The sequence below is a fragment of the Crocodylus siamensis genome, chromosome 3 (genome assembly GCF_052110815.1).
Source record: "Crocodylus siamensis isolate JL-2025a chromosome 3, ASM5211081v1, whole genome shotgun sequence".
NCBI lineage: Eukaryota > Metazoa > Chordata > Crocodylia > Crocodylidae > Crocodylus > Crocodylus siamensis.
The window spans coordinates 99,639,877-99,666,998 of NC_143397.1; the positions used below are offsets into that span (position 1 = coordinate 99,639,877).

At 42.3% G+C, this 27,122-nt stretch overlaps 1 protein-coding gene across 2 annotated transcripts in view; it reads right to left on the reverse strand.

Moving 5' to 3' along the window:
- PTBP3 (polypyrimidine tract binding protein 3) overlaps positions 1-27,122 on the reverse strand; it is a 121,618-nt gene that overhangs the window by 18,646 nt on the left and 75,850 nt on the right. For both annotated transcript variants that reach the window (XM_090038855.1, XM_090038854.1), the window contains exons 3-7: positions 22,867-23,036; positions 21,748-21,894; positions 18,796-18,960; positions 11,384-11,494; positions 7,963-8,137 (exon numbers count right to left, since the gene is read on the reverse strand). In XM_090038855.1, the coding sequence (XP_089894981.1) occupies positions 7,963-8,137; positions 11,384-11,494; positions 18,796-18,960; positions 21,748-21,894; positions 22,867-23,036 (768 nt within the window). The remainder of the gene's footprint in view (positions 1-7,962; positions 8,138-11,383; positions 11,495-18,795; positions 18,961-21,747; positions 21,895-22,866; positions 23,037-27,122) is intronic.

The window sequence follows — 27,122 nt, forward strand, 5'->3', positions numbered from 1 at the left end:
CGGCTGTCACTTGGTTCAAGTGCACGAGGTTTAAAATTATTTTATTTTAGATTAACAGGCCAGAATGTTCCCAGGCATTAGCTTCAGTCTGGTGTTCTGTCTTATCTGCTGCACTGAGTTCTTCTTCCTTATGCTCCCTACCCTATTTGCTGCTTTGCTTTCTGTTTCCCCCACTATCTACCACTGCCATGCCTGTATCCTCCCTGAACCGACTTGTGCCACACATTTGTGGCCCCGTACCACAGAATGACCACTCCTGCAATATGCCATTTATTTGTAAAATGTAACTGCTTTCTAGAAATTATCAGAGAAGAAACAAGAGGTATGGATGGTTGGAAGCTATTTGCAACAATGGGATAAGTAAGTCAAAGCATCTGTTTAGAAGGACAGCATACAAATGGTATATTTGCTGGGTATTTTTTCTAAAATAACCAGACATTTAGACCGACAGTTTCCAAAATTTGCAAGCCATTAAGATGAGTGGGGCAATTCAAATAAGCCAATGCAGCCCAAAACAATGTTTTATTAATGTTTTTAAGGTTCTTTCCCCCAAATTGGGAGGGTTAAACAAACATGTTTTCATTTTAAATTTCTAGTATAAGTTATGCTGCTATCCTGAGCAAAATGGGTTGGAATTGCAACAATATTCCTGTTTCCAACTGAAATTTTAGATTTTCACATTCTTCAATTTCCTCTTTCAGCTACATTTTAGTTACTACTTTTGAGTAAGGCACTCTCTATTTAATGTGTAAATAAATTATGTGAGCATCATGGTATGTTCATTTTAATACTCAAGTCCTGAACACAAAAATAATAAACCAAAGTAGCTACATCTCCTCAACTAATGCAGATATTGATGGGCATAATGTGAAACTAGGAATTACCAATGATGAATTACCACCTTAACTGAAACATACAGACATCTTAGGTCTGATGCTAATGAATTCTGCAACACATGACACCTTTTATTTGCAGTCACAAAGTGTCCTTTACATAAACAATGCACAGCATTAATCACACTAGCACTAAGCATTTTATTCTTGTAATACATATACTGGTGCATTATACTGACAAGTTTTAGCATTATAGATATTAATCATTTATTCAGACATAGTTTTCATTATCATTCATTACTGAAGCAACAATGACAATGGGCTTTTATTCTGTCAGATGAGACCTGTATGTTGGACACAGATACCAAATATAGACACGCAATAACAGTTAAATAGGACTAAAATAGAAAGATTTGGAATACTAACACATTATGTTGTTTTCTAGTCAATGACTAGATGTTAAACTAAGCTGTTCAAAAATAAGTTATTAATTGGGGGGAGGGGAAGGGAAGAGAGGGGGAAGGGAAGTCTTTTCACAACAAATTTATTCTGAAATCTATTGGAGGTTCTGAACACAGGAGTTATTTAAAAATGGTTTAGACTTAAATAACATAGTAGTATTTTAAAAGTTTGTATGCCTACAATCTCAAAGCAGGGCATCTGTTTTGGGGGTTTTCAGGCCTACGCAAAATCCAAAATGAGGACTAAAATCTCTAAACGTAAATACAAACAGTTTTCTTATTTGTCATACATGAACTGTCCACCGCTGCAGCTTCCGATGGCTGTAGCAAGAATAGAAGCTCAAGTACAGAGAGGACTGCAGCACCTTTACCACCATGTCACATAATCCTGGACCACTTTAACATTGAGGTTAAAGGATAGGATTAAAGGATTGCATAGGATAATGCAAATATAAAACTTGTCTGTACCAGTTTTTCCACCAGGGGTAACAGTTATGGAAGCTGCAAACCTGAAGCTCTTCTCAGGCTAGAGCAGTGATGTTCAACTTTGTTGTTCAGCAGGCTGAACAACCAGTGCTTGGTCCCTCTGCAGGCCATATCTGCCCAGTGAACCCAACCTGGCACTCAGGCCAAGGTGCAGAAGGGACCCACCCAGCTGCATGGAGAGGGGCAGGGGCAGCTCAGACCCACTTCAGCTGTGCAGGGGAAGGAAGAATGACCCAGCCCTGGTGGGGGTGGCCCAACCCCAAACCAGCCATGCAAGGGGTGAGGGCATGGCCCAGGCCTAACCAAGCTGCACAGGGGCATGGCTAGGCTTCTAACCTGGTTGTGCAGGGGGAGTGGGGACATGGTCCTGCTCCAACCCACTTCACAGGGCTTGGGGTTCTGGCAATACTCTGCTGCCAAATTTCCTGACACTTTGGGAGCCCTCCACACCAGATTCCAAGGCTCTGCAGAGCTGCATTTGACCCACAGGCTGGAGTTTGTGCACTCCTGGTCTAGACCTATCCTTACAGACAAACCAGACACCTATTTTCTGAAAACAAGAATAACTGATCTTCTACACCATCTTCCCCGTTTCCACCACTCTTTTCACCCTAGGTGTCTTTGCTGAAAGAATACAAGTACTGTATTCTCTCACAAATAAGATGCACCTTTTTCCCCAAAAATCAGCTGCTGGAATTGGGGATGTGCATTTTAAACAAGTAGGTATGGTGCCTCAGCCAGAAGCACCAGCAGTGTCTAACAAAGGGGTGGGCAATTATTTGGGCTGGAAGACCACTTAAAGGATTTTCATGAGCTGCCATGGGCCAGGTCAGCACCCCTATTCCCTCACCCCTCTAACAGCTCACCAAAACTCTGTAAGTGGCTCTGCTCTGTAGCAGGCTGGGATGAGGCTGTGGGTGGGCAAGAAGCAGCATCCAGGAGCGGAATGGGCAGGCAGGGCCATGACAGCATGGGCCAGGGCTGAGCCATGACCTGCTGCATGCATGCCCCTGCAACAGGCATCAGTTCCATGGGCAGGGGCATGCTCTGCCCCAGGCCCCAGCCTTGTGCTGTCACCACCCTGCATCCCACGGTCTCTATATGTAGAGACCGGCTAGGACCAATGCAGGCATGGAACACAGCCAGGTCCATGATCTTCAGGCAGTGACAATGCAGGTTTAAGGCCAAGGCCAGGTCCAGAGCTGCGATCCGCTCCCAGAATGCCCCTTCCCACAGAACCACTGCCCATTGCAGGGACGGGCAGGCAGTGAATTACAACTCTCCCCTGGGCCCCGGCCCCACGCTGTCACTGCTCTACAATCCCAGCCCTGGCCCCAGGCCTACTTGTCCTGCTCCTGAACACCACTCCCCACCTACTCATGGCCCCATCCCATCTGTTCAGCCATGTGCCCTGCCTGCACCAGGGGAGGGACAGATGAGCTGGGGTGCTGAGTCCAGCAGCAGAGGCAACCAGAAGGAATCACTGCTGCCAGCCAGGGCTGCCAGGAAATTAGTCCATCCACCACACCACCCAACCCCCTTGGCATACTAGATGTGGCCTGTGGGCTGTATTTTGCCCACCCCTGGTCTAACAGGTAAAAGGGTTATAGCAATCACAATGTTTTGATCCACCCTTAGTGCAACTGCCTGCATTTTCCCTAGGAAAACATCATAATAGTATTTTCAAGGAAAGTTCTTTCTTTCTTTATTCTGCTTTCAAAAACAGGGTACATCTCTCATTTGACAATGCGTTGTGCAAGACAAAATAAAATTTCTAAAACCTGTTAATAGATCTACTAAAACATCTTCTTCCTTCCCTCTTTCACTGCTATTACAGATAAATTAGTTAAACCTTATTCATCTATATGTTTATGCTTGTCACAACATTGAGCTCTGACAGACTACAGTATTTTTGATACTGTACTGATGACTTTGAGCAAAAACATCTTTAAAAAAAATGAAATTCCCTGATACAATCCTTTTAAAAACATAAGCAGCACAATAATCAGAGTCCAGTTCATCTCACTACATTTTTGCCTCTGAACAAAACCACCACAACTAGTCTGCAATATGTCACTGATATGGGCTACATCAGAAAGCTATCTTGTGCTAAAGGAAGATGTAACATTTTGGCCTACTGGACTGCAGTATGAAAGTGTCTTATTTTGGACAGGAGGGATACATTTAGAAATTAATGCTCGCCTTCCAACAACTGAAAGTTTAAAAATATCACTTGCCAATTGTGGCCAAGGCTGGCATAAGCAAGAATTAACTGTCAAAATATATCAGAGAATTGCATTGTGAGTACTGTACCTTCTCCAGTTAATCAGTAACTTCTTCTTGGTTTAAATACCACTAACAGTTATTTAAAAGCTTGCAACAGCACAAGGGATAGAGATTTCTTCTGCAGAGGGAGATGCCATCTCCCCTTCCCCCTTCATAACTTATTCTTTTAATCTTGGCATGTAAAAAAATGATAGGGTGGCAGATGGATGGCAGGGTAAGTTGCCCCAGCTCCATTCTAGCACTCTCCAGATTAGGCAGTACCTGGGCCTCATGCCCTGCTGCTGCACTATACACTTGCAATACAGTCATTATACTGGGAGATAGTCTCCTCTGCTAGAGGAGCTACTGTTGCTCAGCAGTTCTTAAGCAGCCCTGTGACACAGCAATTTTTACTAATTAAACTAAACTCATGTATTTACTTCAAATCAGCACTGTATTTGTTTGCGTACCATACAGATGTTCCCTCCTTCCCCCAAAATAAGCGATTCAGAATTGGGGTGCATGTCTTAAGAGGGGAAGCTGATTTTTCTTTGCTTGAATAGAAGCAGAGGCATACTCAAAGGGCACACAGTGCCCCCTCATAGCCAAAGGAACTAGAAGAACTTTTTTGCTACACAACTAAAAGCTGCTACGCATTTACTTAGCAGCTGCGAGAGAGTTGGATTGTACCAGAAGCAGCCATTAAAAACAACCTCTATCTGTTATGAGAATGAGTCTCATGCAAGGAAAGATTATATCTACCTAAAGTGGAATAGTTACATCTTCCTGTATAGCATTGCTACTATTAGTGGAGAGACAATGAACTAAAGCAGGGGTGCTCAACCTTCAGCCCATGGGCCAGACCTATTCTGTGGTGCCTTATCATCTGGTCTCTGGGACTCCCCACAGGTCTGGAAATTTGGCAGTAGGGAGTCCCAGGCCCTGCATGGTGGATCCAGCACCTAATCCCAGTATGCAGGGCCAAGTAGGAACAGCACCAGGCCACAGGGCCCAATTCTGGCGTGAGGGGCTAGATAGGGGCAGCACTTGGCCCCAGGACCCAACCCTGGTGTGCAGGGGCATAAAGAGATGGTTGTCAAGAATGGAGCGGGGGGAGGCGGGGGCACATCTGTGCCAAGGGGGAGGAGAGGGGGGGAGCAAGGGCAGCAGTGGCACTCTGCAGGCTGCACACAAGCCAATAAAGAATATTGGCTGCATTGGATAAATCAGCCTGATGGGGCCAATAATTTTGCTGATAAATGCCTGTGCTGCCCAGAGGGCGGCACTCAGGCAATAAGGAACACAGGCAGCAGTGTGGAGCACTGCCTCCAACTGCCAAAGCTTGGGGGGGAGGGGGGGGGGGGCGGTGGGAGAAAAGGAGCATGGTGGGGCAGATCAACACCCCCATGGTGAGACAGGGCAGGGGCAGGCACTGCCCAGCTGGGGGGGAGGGGTGGGGCAAGCATGGCATGGCACGGCACGGCACAGCACAGAGCTGCGACTCGTTGTGGGCAGCTCTCACCAGAGCTTGTACCCCAGGAGCATGGGAGGGAGTGGTGTGTGGCCCCCAGATCTGCACAGGGCACCGCTAGCCATCTAGCACAGCCCCGGCTCAACACCCTGCGTCTACCCATGCACCAGGAAAAGCCGTGGCTGCACTAGACAGCGGCGGCGCAGGAAACAGAGCTGCAGCAAAATCTGGGATGGCTACAGCATCCCCCCAGCTCCGCCGGTGCCCACTCTGAACCCAGCCCCCACTGAAAAGAGCCCTGCACAGCCTGCCCTGCATAGATCCAGGGGCACACACCCTGCCCCCTCCATGCCCTCCTGGGATGCAAGCAGTGGTGGAAGTCACCTCCCCCCACCACCCATGAGCCAGCCCTGCCCTTGCCAAGGTAGCACCTGCCCCTGTCCCTTCCCTCACTGCGAGGGCATTGATCTGTAACCCCACCCCCCCGGTCTCCTTCCACCACAACAAGCTTACCAGCTGGAGGCAGCTGTACCAGAAATAGGATCAGAATCAGCCAATATACCTCCTTAAATATCAGCTATCAGTATCAGTGCCCAAAATCTTTAACAGTATATCCCCTAATAGGAACCTTTTCAACCTTTCGTGCTTCCATGCCCAAACCAGTTACAGTGGCCTTGACTGTGGAACTTCAGTATGTCAATGATTGTTTCACTGTTGCACATACAGATGAGAACTTACAAACACCCCATAACTGCTTCACTCGAGCATACCAGTGCCTGAGACTGACCCTTAGCATCAGAAAAACAAAGGTGCTTCACCATCATGCTCTGGGTCAATTAACTCCCCTGGCAAAGATTCTCACTTACAGATAGGAGCTGGAGAAAGTTGAACGTTTTGCATACCGTGGCAACCATCTCTCAAAGAAGGCCAACATCCACAAGGAGATCCAGCATAGGATCTGATGCACTAGCTCCGCCTCTGGGATTGTATCATTGCATGTTCAATGTTCATAACATCAGGACTTGAACAAAGCTCCTATTGTTTTTTTTATATAAGGCTCCAGTAACTGTAATTCTTCTCTATGGCTGGTAAGCTTGGGTAATCTACAGGGACCACCTGAAAAGCCTGGAATGCCTTCACATGCACCAGCTCTGGAGCGATCACTCTCAACTGTGAGGGATCGTTGCCACCGACAAAATTTACTGGCATCCGATAATGTGGATTAATTTACTAACGTCACTTTCCTTTAGGTGTCAACAGTCCCTTAATATAATGACAGCCTTCCAGCAAACAGGGAAGTCGCTGGTGAATACACAGATGACTACGGAGGCCAATATGAAATCCATGTGTTTGACTAGGGTGACGAGGAACAATGGTAATAAGCTGATGGAGAATAGGTTTAGGTTAGAGATCAGAGTTTTACAGTTAGGGTGGCCAAAATCTGGAACCAACTTCCCAGGGAAGTGGTCCTCACCCCTACCTTGGGCAAATTTCAAGAGGAGGCTGGATGGTCACCTGTCTGGGGTCTTGTGAACCGAGCATTCATTCCTGCCTGTGGCACGGAATCAGGCTAGATGATCTGTTCAGGTCCCTCCTGATCCTAGCTACTATGAAAGTATTATGAAACTCTGACTGCAAACATGGCAAACAGTTATGGGACTAAGAAGTAAGTCTGATGATGTCAGATCACAGCTCATTCTCTGTCTGTTTTGCCTATTCACCTCCATAGTGACAGTACGCTTGAAATGGCTGATGCCTTGTCATATATTATGGTGCCACTGAGAACAATTCAGTGCTCAAGTCTCCCAGATACTGATGTGAATATTTCATTTCTTCAGATTTGCCTTCAAGGTGTTCCTGAATCTCTTCTTTTGCCCACCTCTAGAGCAGTGACTTTTGGTGTGTTGTGTATGCTTTGGGAGCTGATTGTCAGGCATCCTTGGGACTTGTCCGGTAAAACAAAGCTGGTCCTGTATAAATGCGGCTTCAATGCTGGTGATCCTTTTGCCTGAGCCAGAATGCTGGCATTTGTTCTTGTGTCCTTCCAATCGATAAGGAGGATTTTTCCTGAATACATGGCTGATGTTCCAAAGCTTTCAGGCATTTCCAGTATGTCATCCAAGTTTCACACCCATATAAGAGGGCAGAGGTGACAATAGCCTGGAAGATGAGAAGTTTGGTTTGGGTTCTGATGTCACAAACACTGAAGACTTCATTTTGGAGACATCCAAAAACAGCACCAGCAGATTTTATTTGGTGCTGAATACTGTTATCTATGTTTACTTTTGGGGAAAGTTGGCTACCCAGGTAGGGGAAATGTTTAGTATTTTCCAAGAATTTTTCTTTAGAAACTGTTGGAAAAAGCAGGCTGGAAACTCCTAAAGGACATTACAACACTGAGCAACCAATTCTTCTTTCTATTTACCTAAAAGGAAGACTTCCTTACCAAAAGTGGCAGCCATGGTGGGATCAAGGGAGGGCTGGCCATCACCAGATGGAAGGTCAAGGCGAGTGAAATCTCTACTTTTGTCATTGTTGTATTTTACATTAAGGCTTGTTAACTTGGAGAAATCAATACGGAGAGTGCAGCATGCATTGTAGATATTCTGGCCATCCAGAGCCTACAGAAAAAACAGGTGATAATTTTATAAAAGGACTTTTTTTGGTAGTCGTACCAAATATTTACAGCTTGATTCAAATATAAATCCACAGTAGTTTGCACATCCTAGCCTGACAACTGCACAACCCTTGGATTACCCAAACATCTTCCCCTCTAATACAGTGATTCTTAACCAGGCACATTATGGTGCCTTGAGATCCTTTCATGGGCGCTGTGGGGGGTCATGCAATACAAGCACTTTTCGGTATGAAAACATGATTCACAAAATAAACCTAGATATTTAAAACAGGAATCCATGTTGTAAAAAAAATCTGACCTGCTGTGGCCTGCATGCTTTGCAACAGAAGGATTGATTTATTATTTTCTGTTGCCAAACAACGGGTGAAAACTAAGAGCGGGCATTTTCTAAAGGGTGTCCTGTATCCAATACAGGACTCCTTGAATCTAAAAAGGTTGAAAACTACTGTTCTAGTATATTAGCATAAAACAAGGTCAGTACATGTGTGTTACGTGTACTTGTCTATGCAACTTATGGTGCCCGGCTCCCTCACCTGAAGCTAGAGAGGCTCATGTTTTTTGTCTTACTGGCCCCACACCCAGTATGTGCTATTAGGTGACATCAGTTTTATATATGTTCTATATATAAGTAGCCAACTACAGGAATTTGTGTATGTTGGATCAAGAGCTTTAAATTATATTTATACGTTTATTAAACTGCCCACACTCTAGCAGAAATGGGTCAATTAGCCACGTTTATCTTATGAATTTGTCTTGTTCTTTCAACATCACTGAAGCGCTTTCTGCCCAGACATGCTGTTATTATCAAAAGCATAGAAAAAACACCCAGAGGCTACCTACTGTGGGTCGATTACCTATGATTTAGCTTTGTAGCATGTAAATAGGAATAATGAACTGAATTTCCTTAGGTATCTTTAATGAAAAATGTCATTTCATAATTGTCTCCCACCTACACTCAAAAAATGCACTTTTCACACTTTGTATTGAAGGAACACCATCACTCCCAAAGTTTCATAAATCTTTGTAAAGACAGCAGCTTGTTCCTCATAAAATGGATATCAGGCCAGAACATGAAATACTCTGTGACTGTTGTACATACAATGGATGACAATACCCGAATTGGTCTCAGGCTACATGTTCAATTTACAATGGTAGAGAACTCCCTGTCCAAAATAATTCAACAAGCTTTGGCTCCATTGATCTTGCAGATAGGTTTAGGAGAGGCACTGAGATAATTTTGCAAGTGAGAATCTAAAATCATCAGCAAAGAGTGTAAACAAGAATACTGAACTGAGTGAGGTTTTTAAGTCTGCTCTAACCTAAGACAGGTATTTTAGTACAGCATGCACCAAAATATTTTTAAGTTAAAGGAAAATACAGCATATTAAGTCATGATCATGGTATCAAAATCACAATCCAAAATGCACCATGACCAAGAGGCCAATTTACAAAGACGTTATTTTACTTAAAAAGGAAATTTTACCCTTTTTATTAAAACATTTAAAATGGACTGCATGCCAGACAGCACCTACTTTTTTAGTAGTATTTAGCCTAGTGCAACAAGTCAGCCACATCCAGGTCAACTCCCTCATCCTATATCCTATTCCTCCCTACGATTAACTAACTCTATCAAAACAAAAGTCACAGGGCATCTTACTCTGAACCTCTGTATTGCTTACACATTTTGCTTTTAACACAACACTCTAATAGTCAAAACCACTGTGCATATTAGAAATCAAGTGGCTGTGCAAGCAGCAAAGAAATACCCCTAACAACTTGCTAGTTAGTAGTGGTATATTTTCTTACAAAACACTTTGATTCAGTAGTGTTTGCCTACTCCTTAGTTTACCATGTGTCTTTGTCTACAAATACTGTATCTAGGCAATTCCAAGTCAACACATAGGCCAAACAAATTATGTTTCACAATATGAAGGGTAAGGAATCATACTTATTTATAAAGGCAACCTGAAGCAGAATCCATCTCAGATTGTCTTCCCTTTTAGATTTTTAAAAGCTTGCCCCCAAAACTGTGATTTCAGGCAATGGCTCCATTTTCTCTACTTCTATATTTGCCTACTTCATTTGTAAAAAATACAATAAGCAGGTCCAACATTTTTTCCATTGTTCATTGATTCTACCTTTTCTTTTTCAGCAAAACCAACATGCTTTCTTACTTGAAACACTAAACTGTGTACTTACCCTGCTATTTTTTCTTTCTATGCACTGAAATACCAGAAAATATTACAGATAATAAAAAAGTTTGATGTTTTTGGGACTCAGCAGATACCACAGTCTAAAGAGGTACTATAAGGAATGGCAATTGAGTATGTTCTGATGTTTTAATCCAAACTAAACGTAGGAATTGTACGTAGAGCTTCCAAAGATAATAGAAACAAGAAAAATCTTGTACTTAATTTACGTGTAGTTTATATACTGGTTATCTCTGCTGCCAACAAACCGACATTCTGATGCCTACATTATCAGATGACAGATTTATAGCTCTGACCGTACAAAACATTTTAAAATTAATTCATAAAACGTTACATTGCAACGGAAACATTTTGGGGCAGAAGGAAACCAATACCAACTTGTAATTATAAGGACACTGGATTTTAAAGCTTTTGAAAAAAGTGTTCCATGCCTATAACATGCAGGTATTCTTCATATAAATGGAAGCTTTAAAATGCACATTGTCACAAGTCAGAATTAATATCAACTGCAAACTTGAAATTGAAATGTTTAAACTGAAAGGTAATTGCTTATTAATCAATTTCCCATGTGAAAAATCAAGCAGATGAAAACTGCATTCATCAGGTTAAAGACTCAAGGGATTTAGCTGCAAGATTTTCCAGTCTAGATGTTCAAACTGCAATTCTTTGCTTTAAAACTTGATAGACATTAAGTGTCAAGTTCATTTTATTAAACCCCTATCATTCAGTTCCATTTCCTGTAACTAGCATTAGCCTCTATCAGAGACCTGGTAGACAGATAGAATTCATCCAGTTTAATACGACATGATCAGTCACAAAAATTACTAAGCTGTACTGTGTGCCACCCTCTAACTTGATCACAAATACTAAAACTGTTATGCAGCAAGAAAACAACAGAGTAACAAACATCATTCGTGCTGAAAACTACAGTCCACAGCAAAGCATTTTACGTATAAATAACGGTTCTGTATTTATTTCACAATGACTAAATGAATCAGATGCACCCAGTTTATACCTACCATTTTGGCATAATGTGCATTCATTGGATCAGCATACTGAAGCAAGGCCTGAAACTGATTGTTCTTTGTGAAGGTGATAATCTTCAGGACAGTTCCAAACTTGGAGAAAATCTGAAAGGGGAGAAATAGAATTGAGTCTTTTAAAAATATGTACAAATCTAGCCAGTACCATACCTAGACTCCTGGTGGCCCTAGGCCAACTTTTAGTATTGGGCCCATCATCATCATCATCATCATAATAGGACAATGGAAAAATATAATTTTTATCATTTAATAGACGTAACGTAAAAAAATAGAAAGTCTAATGTTCAAATCACGTTTTTATAATAAAATGTTTATATAAACTCCACTCTGAGGCATTTTTTTGTTGCAGAAGTCTTTATCACATCTGCGGTATTGATCTCTTTAAATAATTCATTTTCAATTTATAACATTGCCAGTCCCATGTATGCGCGATATTAATACTTTTTTTTGCAATTGTAATTTTTTTTTTTTTCCATTTTCAGACTCCCCTTCTGAAAAGGCCCAGGGCAGCTGCCCAGTTCATCCATGCCTGTGTCCAGGTCTGAATCTAGCTATAGTAAAAGACCAACATTTTAGTAAGTGAGATCATTTTGCTTTCCACAGAACATTTTGCATCAAAGCTGAGCTATACAATTCTTACCGCTGTCAGAACACAGGCTTTGCTAAGTTCTGAAGGAACTCCCTAAAAAGTGTCACTGACCATCAAACAGTATGCCAGTGATCTGTTTGGAGTAGCATACAAGAATGAGTGCCTTCCTTGTAGGTCTCCAGGAAAGAGTGGGTAAACAGAGAATTTAGACTGGAGAAACAGAATTTCACAAGCCAGTGGAGAACTAGGCTTGCCAGGCGTTTTTGAGCACTGATAGGGTGTAAAACTGAACTCCAGTTCTGGTGGCTAAAAACATGATATATATCTCATGAAAGCTTTTTTTTTTTTTTTAAAACCACAAACTGCCCATAAGCTTTGAAAATAAAAACTACTAAGTTATATCAAGGGATCAGTGAATTCAGAAGATTCCTGTCTCAGTTTATAACCTAGAAGACCTGGAAAAAGAACAAGATTCACCATATGAACTGTTTATAGGAGGCAACAAAGCATACATTGGAGAATTATGTTGTCATTTTATTTAATCTGTGCATCCTGCAGTTTTAAGAGGTATGTGATTAAAATGAATGTGGACAACATGGGAATCTGAGAATGTTCTACATATAGGAACTTGTATTTTTAAAAAGTGTGCAGAAGGAAAAAAAGTGCCAAGGCAGTCAATGTTGCTGAAACATTTAATAGGCATGCATGTAGGTAGAAAATGACTAGATCCAATATCAGAGTGGTCGTGGAGCTGTGCAAAGCCTAGAAGGCAGAGATAATAAGCTAAACATGATTCACTGAGTAGGGAGAGACTAGTGGGAGTTATCTAAAGGGCATGCAATGATACAGTCAACAGATGAGGAAGATCATTTGGCTGCTGATCTTTGGACCAATCGATTGTTGAAAAGCTGACTCTAAAATACAGATGGGAGTCAAGGGTATGGACACGTCTTTTACTCACAGGAATGAACGTAAGGACTCAAGAGAGTCCTGCCTTTATATGAAGTCTGAATTTGCCCACATAAAAAACATTCAAAAAACTGTCCTAAACATCCCCTCCAGGCTTCTGTGTTAAAGTCACCTTTTTTTTTTTTTTTTTTTTTTTTTTTTTTTAGCAGAAGATAGAAGAGAACCTGTCTTCTACAACTCTTAAATGATGCATCGTAAAGCTAGTCAGGATGCTGCACTTTATAAAGCAGTTGCTAGGATATGAGCTTCTTCATGTGCCATTGAGACAGCTTTGGCTTCCACGATCATAGTCCACTTTTTGGTGAGAGAAGTAGTGGTCTGCTGGGAAGAGACGGCCTCCACCTCACTTCACTGGGAAGGAAGCTCTTTTCAGCCAGAATGGCTGACCTGTTCGACTGGGCTTTAAATTAAGCTCGCTGGGGGATAAGGCCGGGGGGGAGGGGGACAGGGGACTACCACCACAACAAGCCCGCTGAGCAACTTGTGCATAACCAGTAGGCTAAGGCACATAAGGGAATCCACCTTTACCCCAGCCCTGGAATGATGTCCTCCTGGGAGTGTAGGGAAGACTAGGGCCTCCAATGGGACACTTACATGCCTGTACACCAATGCTAGGAGCTTGGGGAACAAACAGGAGGAACTGGTCCTCCTGCTAAACAAGAATGACTATGATCTCATAGAGATAACAGAGACCTGGTGGGACTCCACCTATAACTGGGCCACAGGTATAGATGGCTATACCCTGTACAGGAGAGATCGTGCAGATAAAAGGGGCGGGGGTGTAGTTCTCCATGTCAAAGAAAGCTACATGTCCCTACAAGCTGACATTGGCACCCAGGGAGGACAAGTGGAGACCCTCAAAGTTAAAATCTGTGGTATACATGGCACAGGGGACACAATGATAGGAGTCTACTACAGACCTCCTAATCAGGAACAAGAGCTCAACCAGGAGTTTGCCAAGGAACTAGCTGAGGCTGCACACTCTCGGTGCATGTTTGTCAAGGGAGACTTCAACTACCCAGACATCTCGTGGGAAAAGCACTCGACCAAATCCGAATGGCCACAAAGCTTCCTCACGTGCGTGGATGAGCTCCGACTCAAGAAGTCTATGGACCGACAAGAGGTAAAGCGCTGCTCGACCTGGTACTGGCAAAGGGGGATGATGTAGTCAGCAACCTAATAATGGAAGGGAAGCTGGGAGACAGTGACCACAAGCTGATCACTTTCATTATGCACCGCAAAGCTGGCAAGTCAATCAGCAATACAGAAGTCCTCAACTTCAGGAAAGCCAACTTTGACAAGCTCAGGAGGCTTGGTGGCAAGGCCCTAAGAGACCACAACTTGAAGGGGAGGGGAGTTCAGGAAGAGTGGTTGCTCCCCAAGGGAGCAATCCTGAAAGCGCAAGCAACGTCCATCCCATCTTGGAGGAAAGGTAGCAAAAGGGCAGAGCAACCACCTTGGCTCTGCAGGGAACTTGTGGACCTAATACATCTAAAAATAAAGACCTATAAAGGATGGAAGACTGGAATTGCCTCAAAGGAAGAGTATTCTGCAATGGTCTAGACCTGTAGGGAGCGAACCAGGAAAGACAATAAAAAGTCCTTTTTTACTCATGTGGGGAGCTGGAAGAAAAGCAAGGGTAATGTTGGACCCCTACTAAACCAAATGGGACAAATGACAACTGACACCCACGAAAAAGCCAGCCTGCTTAATGGGTATTTTGCATTAGTTTTTCTACCACCCCAAAGGGACTACCCTGCTCAACTGGTACGGGATGGCCAAGGTGAGGGAGAACTGTTACCATACACCACTGTAGATCATGTAAACGAACACCTTGAAAGGCTGGACACCTTCAAGTCATCTGGCCCAGACAGTTTATACCCCAGGGTACTTAAGAAGCTGGCAGGCATCATAGCTCAGCTACCTGCACAGATCTTCAAGAACTTGTGGTGCTCAGGTGAAGTGCCTGAAGATTGGAAGAAGGCCAATGTGGTGCCTAACTTCAAGAAAGGAAAAAAAGTAGACCCAGGGAACTACAGGCCTATCAGCCCGACTTCTTTCCTGGGGAAGATCTTGGAAAAAATTATCAGAGACTATTCTTCACAAATTGGCTGATGGCAACATCCTGAGGGACAGCATGCACGGGTTGTTGTGGGTAGGCCTTGCCTGACCAATCTCACATCCTTCTATGACCAGTTGACATATCACCTGGACAAGGAAGAAGAGACTGACGTCAAATATCTTGACTTTAAAAAAAGCCTTTGATCTGGTGTCCCATGATCTCCTCATGGAAAAATTGGTCAACTGCAGCCTCAGCTACATTACAGTCCGATGGCTGGGGAACTGGCTCCGGGATCAGACCCAGAGAGTGGTAATTGACAGATGTAAATTATCATGGTGCACCATAACCAGTGGGGTCCCCCAAGGCTCTATTCTTGGGCCTATACTCTTTAACATCTTTATTAATGATGTAGATGTTGGTGTCAGAAGCAGACTGGCCAAGTTCACCGATGACACCAAACTTTGGGGTAAAGCATCCACACCTGAGGATAGGCTGGTGAACCAGGCCGATCTCAACAGGCTCGGAAAATGGGCTGATGAAAGCCTGATGACATTCAACACTGAAAAATGCAAGGCACTCCCCCTTGGGTAACTCCTCCCCCCCCCCCCAAGCACGCTTATAGGCTTGGCAGTGCTACACTTTCTAGAACCACACTGAAAGGGACTTGTAATCAGTCATGACCCTCAAGATGAATATAAGCCACCAATGCCATGTCACAGCTGGTAAAGCAAGCAAAACTCTGGCTTGCATCCAAAGATGCTTCTCAGGCAAATCCCAGGATGTCATCCTCCCGCTGCCCTTGACCTTGGTGAGGCCGCAGCTGGAGTACTGCATCCAATCCTGGGCACCACAATTTAAAAAGGATGTGGAAAAGCTTGAGAGACTGCAGAGAGCTATGCGCATGATCAGATGGCAGGAGGAAAGGCCCTACGATGAGAGGCTGGGAGCCCATGGGACTTTTCAGCCTGGAAAAGCATTGGCTCAAGGGGGACCTGGTGGCTGCCTATAAGGATATAAGGGATGTAACATCAGGATCTAGGGAAATGCCTGTTCACCAGAGAGCTCCAAGGGCTGACAAGGTCAAATGGTGACAAACTCTTCCAAGACCATTTCAAGCTGGACATAAGGAAAAACTTTACCATCCAAGCCCCAAAGGGGGAATAGACTACCTCCAGAGGTGGTGCAAGCACCTTCTCTGGACTCATTTTAAGAAACATTTGGACATCTATCTTGCTGGGATCCTTTGACTCTAGCTGACTTCCTGATCCTGGGGTAGGGGGCTGGACTCGATGATCTTCCGAGGTCCCTTCCAGCCCCAATGTCTATGAAATTTATGTGTACATCTGTACAAACTTTGGCATAATGAAGCATATAGCACTGTTAGCCAGTGATTTAAAACATTCTGACAATTTTCAGTACATACTTATTTTTTAAAGTATATAGAAGCTATTTAGGCTTAATTGTGTTGATACGCGGATTAGCTCTACATTTAACAGATAACTAAGTTTTAAATTAAATTCTGCAAAAAACTTGATAGTGATTAAGCTACTGGAGCTCTAGCTTTGGCCCCAAAACAGAGCCAGGGCTGGAACTGTTACTGCCACTGCTGCCTGGCTGGGGTCAGAGCCACCACATGCTCCACTGTCCTTCTGGATGAAGCCGAAGCCAAACTGGGTAATGTGGGGTCATGAGGAGGGAGGGGGAGCAGGCATGCCACAAGCACCACATCCTCTGAGTGCCTCTGCAATGCCTTTCTCCTGTTCAATTTGCTGCCCTGCTTTCTACCCTATCTGTTGCTCTGCTTTTGGCTACCTGTCACAGCGTTCCCCGCTCCCTCCCAGATCTGTCACGTGTCACACACAGGAGGCTGTCTGTGCCACTTATAAAATGTGTGCCTCAGGCTGGCCACCCGTAATTTATACCCATTATTTGTTTTCTATCCTTAAACCAATTTCTGATCCACAAATGGACCCTCCTTTGAATCCCATGACAAACCAACCCTCTTTAGAGCTTTTGATGCGGAATTTCAACAAAGATTTTTTGAAAGTCTAAATATAACAGCAGTGTATGAACTGATCCACACACTTGTTGACACCCACAAAAAACACAACCTCCCTTTACAAAGCCATGCTAATGTCTCTCCATACGCTGAACAACCTTTTATTATAACTGTTTCTACCAGTTTGCCAGGAACAGAAGTTAGACTCACTGGCCTAAAGTTACTTGAGTCCCCTTCTACAGCCCATTTATAGACTGGAATTGCACTGGCATGGAGGCAGTTTTTAGTAATATCATAGTACATTCAGTAGTTCTACAATTTCAGATTTGACTTCATTCAGAACTCTATAGAATACATGCCATCAGGTTACTCTTCAGTTTATTAAGTTCCTTTAAGACTTCATCTACTGACAAATTAGTATGGGACAATTCCCAGTATACTTGAAGAAAAAGTAATCATAGATGATGTCCCACTATTTGTGTAGTCTTAACCCTGATAAGATAACATAAGTACAGGTAAAACTGAAGATCCAGAACATAGTAATCCCTACTTCTCCCCAGCAAGTGCAAAGGTTAAATCAGTACCATGTGGAAGTAAAGGCCTAGACAGAAAAACAGAATGTGATACTAATGGGTACTGTTAGAAGAGGCGGGCAAGCCTCTGGTGGGACAAAGAGAGCACACAGACTCTGGTCAAGAACCCTAACGATGGCTTTGGAAAACTGTGCTGAAGCAAACACTACTATTCAGGCAAACAAAAATCTTTGAAAGCTATGCAAAGCCTTTATGTGACCCCTGACTAACTATGAAAGTGTACCTCTTAAAAATGTGCAGTAGGAATTATTACACATTTCACTGGCAATAATGAAAACAGCAGAGATGACTTCATACAGCACCTAAAAAATTTACTCTTATAAATTTTAAGGAAAAACAAAAACAAGCATAATGAAAAGAAAAAGTCCATAAGCAAGTTACCTGCTCTTAAAGTGACTACATGATATAGTATAGCACTACAGAAGAGGTGATAAGGGAAAGAAACCTAATTCATAGAAGTTAGTCACACCTATGGTCTATTCTCATTGTATGTTTGCAATGTAGCTAGAACAGGCTATAGATTAGTAATAATCACATTTCCAAAAAACTGAATACACTACCATATAACTGCATTTATCCTATTATGCATATAAATTAGGTTATTTACACCCAATTATTAAAACTAAGATAAAAGCATTTCAAATAAAATGAAAATTACAAGAGCTTCACAGGACAAAACCTGATAATAACACAGAATATTTGCATAATCGTGACTCATTTGGAGCTACTGCATGCTCAGGAATGAACTGCTATAAAAATGGCAAAGTAAAACTTCAGGCCATGAACCTAAAAGCTTGCAGATAAAAACATTTTTTTCAACTATTTAGTTGGTCTAATGAAAGATATCATATCTGCCAAAAGTTCTGCAAATTAAAACTAATGCATTCCTGTTTGTTGCATGTCCACAAAAATCTATTTGAATTCCTTGAACAAGGGAGTAAGAGGACTGAATGAAACCCTAAAAATGGCTAAGAGGAGCAATTTACTCTGTTCATTTTGAATGAAACTCATTAAGACACAGCATAGGGCTATAAAAATTATTTAACAATATGAAGTGGCGACCCTCACAACTCAAGCACCCAATGCAAGATTTCCAGGCTTAAAGAGCTGACAAGATTTATACTAGTGTTCTGACCAGTCGGAATGAAAACAAACACTTTCGTTTCCTCTCCTTACCTGATATAGCACTTCTAAAGTGACTGGATAGAAGAGGTTTTCCACAACAATTCGGAGAACAGAACTCTGGCCTGGAAGGAGTCCACCCTCAGTAGAAGGAGCACCTGTAAGGGCCAGGCTTCCAGACTGCACAGCATTCACTGCTTGCAATGCAGCTTGAGCTCTCTGAGAAAAAGGAGGAGAAACACAATGACATTAGCTCACACACATGCAGGTAAATTAACTAATACAAGGACAAGCAATTCCCATACAAATAAAGTATGAGGGTGCTAGGTGTTTAAAATCCAGAGAAAGTGATATTTGTATTTAGAATTATTTCCAAAATACTGTACTTCAGTAAATAATTCTGGGTAAGCAATAGAGTTCAATTTTTCAGGGGAAAATTATTCTATACTAGCAAAAAAAGTGCAAAAATGTAAAGAAATGGGCAAATCTTCAATATTTATTTTATTTATTTCTTAATTTATTGTGCATTTCAAAATAATCTTGTGCATCGTTAGTCAATGTAAAGGTAAGCTAAAATTGCCGGACAACACATTATCTTAGAGTAGCTTCTGGACACTTCAGAGTTCATATCTACATTGTGAGTGGGTTCTATATGCACCTTTTAGTTGGTCTTATAAAAGATATCACCTCTGCCCAAAGACTTTGCCTGCCTTTTATGCTCAGACCAACACAGCTACCACCTAGACCCTTGAAATATGGAAGGCATCACATTTTGCCATTTGAAATGGAAACTTCACAACCTGAAGAAGAAAAAAAGGCAAATTTCAACAACCAGGACTAATTTTTAATATTGATTTTATGGCCCCCCAGCCTGGCTGACATCTAATACTTACAAGTAAATAACCTGCTTTTGTTCCTGCAACCCTCCTAAATTTGCATTCCTAAAGAGCAGCATCCTAAAGCCTGGCTTTTTTTCATACCTGTGGGATTTCTGACCATCTTTCATTTCTCTCACCTTTTTATTTTTATTTTTTTGCCTGAGGAAGGATGTGCATGTCTGAAAGCTTGCAAATAACTTCTTTGCAACTATTTAGTTGGTCTATAAAAAATATTGTTTCTACCCAAAGACTTCATCTACCTAAAGCAGCAGCCCAGCAGAAGCACTATGACCATCTCATTATGGAAATGAATATTTTGATTTCTGATACCAAGTTGTAACTTCTTTAAAAGCTTACACAGTCCTTCCCATTTTGCAATTTCTGTCTTGATCACCAGAAATACACAGCACAGCAAACCACCAAGCAACAATATGAAAATATCAAATTAATCATTTCCAGTGTTGCCTCTCTATACTCTCCTAGAATAGTACATTTTCTGAATGAGTCATACAAGAATACAGGTAAATTCTTAACATGCTAGAACAGAGAATGGTGGATCACACACACACACACACACACACACACACAGTACTGTAGTCAGATCAGAAATAGCAGGATTGAAGTTACTCAAGAAACTACATTTTCTAAGCAAGATAAGCCACAGTAACTCCTTGACAACAGGCAGCTCTGGCACTTTCACTTTTAGCAATGAATGCTGATTGGAAAATACAATTAGTGCTTTTTCCTGCTAGGAAGCTCATCCAGAAATCTAAGTAGGGAGAAATTAATCCTTAGACCGACCCCTAGGAGGATCCTCCTGAATCGCATCTTCCAAAGCTGTTGGTATCAACAGAACAACAATCAGAATAGTGATAAAGCAAGAAGCAAAGGGGTGGGGAAGAAACCTTGTCTTTGTCTTAAAGGGGAACTTTAACAGAGCTTAGTTCCAAGTGCAAGCCACTTCCAGCCTGGCCTGTACTTCTGCTGCAGTCACCACTCTCCACTGGAGTGCCACTGTTCCTCCAGATTGCCTGGCTGCTGTCCTGCAGGTGGTTGGATGATTTGGAGGACACAAGAAAAGGTGAAACCTCTCTCTACAGCATTTAATGGGTGCTTGAACATGCTAGTTTCTGAAATCCTCCAGAGTTCCTCCCTGCATGGTAATGAGTGCAGAAGTCCCAGAAAGAGAAATTATCCCTTATCCTGAGATGAAAATTTCACAGAGGAGGTATAGTTGGTCTGAGTCTCATTTTCTGTCCTAGCCTCTGTTTCTAAACTGGTTTGTCCCCTCTTACCATATCCCATAATAAAAAATCTATTCCTTAAAAATGACACTGCCCAAAGGATGCAAAAATCTATTGAAGACTTCAGAAGCCTTCCTGTAGAATACAGATTTGCCCTCTTTCATTCCAAAGTTATTTTATTTACAGATTCTATCAAAATGAGCATTTGGCAAATGAACGAGGGAAACAAGGGAAGCTCTTTCACGTGTTCATCTGTCCACATTCTCCAGCAAAACTACTGCAAGACCTGTCCCCTTTCTCCAATTCAGTGCACTTCTAGAAGAATTACATGAGATTGATTTGACCTCTTTTCTTTCTATTATTTTTATTATGCTGATCTAAGTAATTTACTTCAAGGAAGGGCATTTGGTGTCACTATCTGTTCTATAACAAGAAATCCTCCTAAGGGTGACTGCCTCAGGATGGGAACACATGCAGGATGGGAAAATAACCAGCACACAAAGACCTGGCAGAAGATGCCACCACCTCTTTGTTGGGTGCCCTACGGAAGCAGGACAAATTGATGTTGAAGCACCTCCTGTTACTTCCCAATTCCAAGTGAGAAGCCACTGCACTATTTGTTAACTACTACCAGTTACGAATTCCACCCACGGACTTCCAGGAAAAAAGCTGAAATCACTAGCGTTTAAAGAAACATTTTACAGACACACAGGGTGGCAAGTCTCCATCTAAAAAAAAGATTACAAAATAATTATAATTAGGACTATCCAGACAAAGTTGACTACTGAATCTGTATCAACTGGAAGTAGTTCTTCGATGCTTGCACTGGTAAACATTACGATGTACAGTTCTATTCATTTTTAGTAAATAAGCAATATACTTACAGCCTGGTTAGGTAGATTGTCAGTCTTAAGTTCTCTGTGATTGGAATACTGAATATAAACAGGCTGACTGCGGAGGTGAGGTGTAACAGGAGTGTAGTAGTTCACCATAGTAACAGCAGCTTCTTCAGAAGCCATTTCTAAGAAAGCCTGCAGTTAAAAGAATAACTTTAAAAACTGTTATATTTGCCAAAGAAAATGAAGCACCATTTGTCCCACTAATCTCCCTTTACTAACAAAAAATTCTCTTATGAAAGTATCAAAGTGTTCTGATCAGTACTTGGACCCCAAATACTCTACATTTCTCAAAATACTTTCAAGACTATCAGTTACTTTAGGATTAACCTCTAAATGCTTTACTTCCATTATGAAAACACCAATCAAGTGATGCTTCAAATGTAAAGCAGTGCATAAACACAGGATTCTCCTAATATGTTATTTCACTTCTTCCCCAACACATTTAGATCCTGAATTCCAAATTACTATTGGCCTTATATTCTTAGCTGGTTTTGTTTTTGTGTTTTTGGGGGTTGGGGTTTTGTTGTTGTTGTTGTTTTGGTTTTTTTTTTGGGGGGGGGGGAGGTTTATTGGGTTTTTTTTAATAATGAATTATGCTTATACCATAACACCTAACATGGAACTTCAAAATGTGCTAGTTGCCAAAAATGCAAGGGCAACTCCATTTACAAACTCACACATAATATATAAAAAATATGTGCATGTGTGCGCATGCGTCATGGTTTAATATTTTATTTTCTCATAGAAAACTGAGCATTCTTAGCACATTTTATATATACACATGATGACTTCAGTATATATATATTCCCAGGACCTTAAAAAACAGAAGCAGAATGCAGGGACCATCATGTTGAACTTCAGCAACCAGCATACTGCTAATGAGTTTGACAGATTCTTGGATAACAGTACCATCTCTAACTAGCTAGTTATTTATGTAAGACACTCCATTCACTCATTTTAGCACTAGGATAGTACATAAATAAGCTGATTATATCCAAAGACATCACCAAAACAACTAAGACCCAATCATGTCAGCCAAATGCAATATGAAAATGGTCAATATGAAAAACAACTCTAGATAAAACCTTAAACACAACTACATACCTGACTTTTTCCCTTCAGCATCAAGAGATTGGTTACTTTGCCAAAAGGGAGACCTAATGAAATGACTTCCGCTTCAGTGACATCATTTGGAATTTTACGCAGATGAAGGACACGAGAAGGGGAGCAGGGAGATCTGTCTCCTTTAAATTTCTTGTTGTCATTCCCATTAGCTAGAATATTAATAAGGTCGTAAAAACAAAAAAACAAAACATAGTTACTAAAGAATATCATACTGATAAATAAATCAGATGGATTGTTCATTTGAGTGGAATTAATTTGACCCATAAGCACTTCTAAAGAAAAGCAATCAATCTATAATTAGCAGATTAAAACATAGCATTTAGAGCAGTTTAAAAGGTACTATTATACTATATCCGTTCCCAATTTCCTTTGTGCATATTTTTGGGTTTTACAGCTACAGGGCCAGAACTCTCCTCTACCCCTCTTCCACTTGAAAGATGGGCACTACAAGTTAACTAACAAGACAAAAAGTTGCAGTTAAGGATGGTAAATAATATATACCATTTAATTCCTGTCTAGCACTCAACTGTTAAGTTTTCCTCCTGGACTATAAAATACCTAGAACAGACACTAGAGTCAGGAACTAAAGCAACTAAAACTATGTTTTTTCTAATATTATGAAAAGGCTAGTATTGTTCCCCTGTGCTTATACACAAGAAATATCCACCAACAAATAGTAAAGATGATGCTGAAAGTGCTAACAAATAAGAGAATAAGAACGTTTCTGAATAAGAGAAACATATCAGTCTTTGATTTTAGAACGGAATACTGATTTTAAGTAGGGGTGCACCAACAGAGTTTTTGGGCTGAGACCAATGGCCAATTTTTAACCTGCCATATGGGGCAATATTGATATGCAGCCGGGAAGCATGGAGATTGGGATCCACCTAGTAAGTCTGTTGTGGAAGAAGGGGCAAAGGAAGGGGGGCAGATTGAGGCCCCTGCAGCAAGGGAGGGAGTGGTGCTGGGGCAGGCGCTGCATAGCCAGGGCAGAGCAAGGGACGGAGCCATGACTCATCCGGGGAGTGCTGGGGGGGGCAGCTCCTGCTGCTGTACACACCCTTGAAGCACATGGGGGGGGGGGGGGTACGTGCCCCCAGATTGGCACATGGGGCAAGAGCAGGCTGCAGCTACGGGCTGGAGCCAGGGCGGTGCCAAGCTATGTCTGGTGAGGGGGCTGGGCCAGGGCTATGCTCAGAGTGGGCAATGGCAGTGCTGGGAGGGAACTACAAGCGAAGAGCTGCAGCCACCCCAAAGTTTACCACAGCCCCCTCCCAGCACTGCTGCTGCCCACCCTGAGTGCAGCCTGGCCCTCAGCAGCAGCCCACCCCACCCTGCACACAGATCCAGGGGCAACCCCCCCATGCCCACCTGGGGTACATGCAGTGGTAGAAGCTGCCTCTCCCCCCCATTCCCCCCCAAATGAGCTGCTTGCAGATCTGTCCCCCATTCTGTCTTGGCTGTGCAGCACCTGCCCCTGCCCCAATCCCTCCTTCCCTGCTGGGGCCTCAATCTGCCCCTCCCCCACCCCACCACTCACAAAAGACTTACCAGCTGGACCCAGCTACTCTCCACTCTGCTGGGCTGCTCTCCTGGCCACCTGCATACTGTACTATGGACGCATGCATGCATGGGGCATTTATTGGCCACATCAGCAAAAAAAAGCCAACTGCTGATGCAGTCAATTTTCTTTATATCAGTGCCAATCCAATATGGGACCAATGTAACGGTGCACCTCTAGTTTTAAGTTCATTTTGTGTATTATATAATATGTAATGTTACAAATGTCTTATAATAAGCCATCAGCTGTGAGCAGTTGGCAAAAAGTGTCTTATATTTCTTATAGCCGGCCATAGCAGAGCTTGGTTTCTTAAGGTACATCATAAACTGAAGAATGACCTGTAACGTTTTTACTTGCTCCCCAGCATCTTAAGTTTGAAACAACCTTTCTAAACTCTAGCAAAGTAAAACCAGTGCCTACTGGATTATGTATGCACCTTGTGCCCCCTAACTACAAGGATATAAAGGGCAGAGATATCGTAAGTCTCTCAATCCAGTCAATAATACAAAAACCCAAGAACTCCATGACAGTGTGGAAGGAAGACAGATCACAGAAGTCACATGGACAAACACATCTCTAAGAAATGTAATTGCTACAAGTCACAAGCGTTAGAGGTGGCCTGTGGGGCCCCTGAAGAAGCTAGACATTCAGGGGGAGAACCCACTGATCAATCTGGGGTATGGAGTCAGGCTAGGGACCCATTCCAGTGGTTGTGGGATAAGCAATAGCTGCACTAACCTCTGCAACTCCCCAAAACCTCTTGGCCCACCGCTAGAAGTAGGTCCAGATCAAGCCCGGAGGGAGTTGTGGGGGAGAGAGTGGACAAGTGCAACACTTCTGCTGTTAGTCAACTAGCTTCTCTGAGTATTTGTCCACATGCATTCCAATGTAGGTGTATAACTACCAGTCACATCAAGGAGGTGAGTGATCAGAATCCTATCAAAATAAATGTAAAAAGTGTTTTCAAACCAGGCATCTGATCAAGAAGCTACCCACAATGGAATTTTAAATCGGTAAATATGTGAAATGAACTCCAAGTAACTGTCCTGCAAATCTCAGAAATAGCAACCCCCCTAAAAAGAAGCAGTGATGTTGACTGAGCCCTCTAAAGGTGTACATAAAGAGGAGGGGACAAGGGAGGAGTTTATTTGATGAGAAGGAAATTTCAACCTATTCTGTAACTACTTGAGAGAGTCTGAGGGGAAACAGCTTGCCCTTTAGACTTATTTCTAAACTCATAAAACCTACATTATTTACAAAATGCTTTGTTCTAGAACGATAAAAGCACATACTTTTAAGAATATTGAGAGCAGAGACTTTGGCGTCTGCAGGAGAGTTTAAAGGTTTAGAAAAAAAATGTCAGGTGTGTGCCTACCTTAATTTATCTGAAAGTTGAAATTATGCTTGGTAAAAACATCAAATGGGCCTGATATTAACTGTTCTTAAGGAAAAACTGTGTATAGATAGTTTGGCATCAAAGTCTGCATACGATTCATCTGAGAAGCCAAAGCAATATCCATAAACATCTCTTAACAAAGATCATATATAACATGGGTTCACTAACAACAGAAGCATTACATTCAAACCTCACATACAGAAAAGCTCTCTAACTGGCAGAAACATAAAAAAGGCTCTTCAAAAACTTACAAACTGTTGGGTTGGAGGGGAAAAAGAGAACGACCTTGAAAAGGAGCCTGTCAGAATGCTAGAAGAGCCAACTGAAAAATCCTATTATTTTGTCTATGCAGGCAACAGCTCAAAAAGGAGGATTGTCCAAAGGCTGAATATGTCTACAAAGAGACCACAATAAAAAACATTTCCATGTTGCACAGTAAGATCTGTCTAGCAGCAGCTGGATCAAAGCTTCTGTGCTGCCGCTGAGAATCTAAACCACAGAATATAACCAGTCAACCAACAAGCTGTCACATGTAGAGTTATGATGTTCTTCACAGACTTACTGCAGTGACCACTAGAGAGCTGTGACACTGTACTGGGGGGAGGGGGGGCAAGGAGTCTTGCAAAACTCGCTTTGTCACCAGCTGATCTTCTGTAGTCACAGACCTCAGTAACTCTCTGGTCTCATTACAAACTTTTTCAGCCAATTGTAGAAACTAGTATCATTGCAAAGCATCTTGCTATCTTTGTTAAGCCAACAAGGTTTCATAGGCAGTATATGAATTTGAAAACTAAAAAAAAGGAGTAAGTTTCTCTCTCCAAGAAAACCTGTTTTCATGAAGACCTTGCCTCCAGGTAACAAGTTGAAGATGGGGGGAGGGTTCCTCCAGGTAACAGACATCTTGTCAACTGCAAAGATTCAGGGACCAGGTTCATATTCTGAAGTACTCCGAAACCTTAATGTGACTTGGCACCTCCCCATCTGTCCTTGTAGATATCACCAAAGTAGATCCTGGGGTCTGCCATATATCCATAATGTGCTCAAGAGTACCCTTATTAACAAGCATGTCTAAACAGCTTTGAGGTAACAGGCACAAAGTTCAAGAGGGAAATCTCAAAACTGCCTGCTATTCTTCTAGGGAACTCATCCAAAACCCTGAAAAGAGTCTACTGAGGATGTGAAACTAATCACAGCTTTACTTAGCGATGGCAAAGATAGGGGCAATGGAACATGTTGATTCTCATGTTCTTTACAAGATTTCTCCTCCCACTGACACAG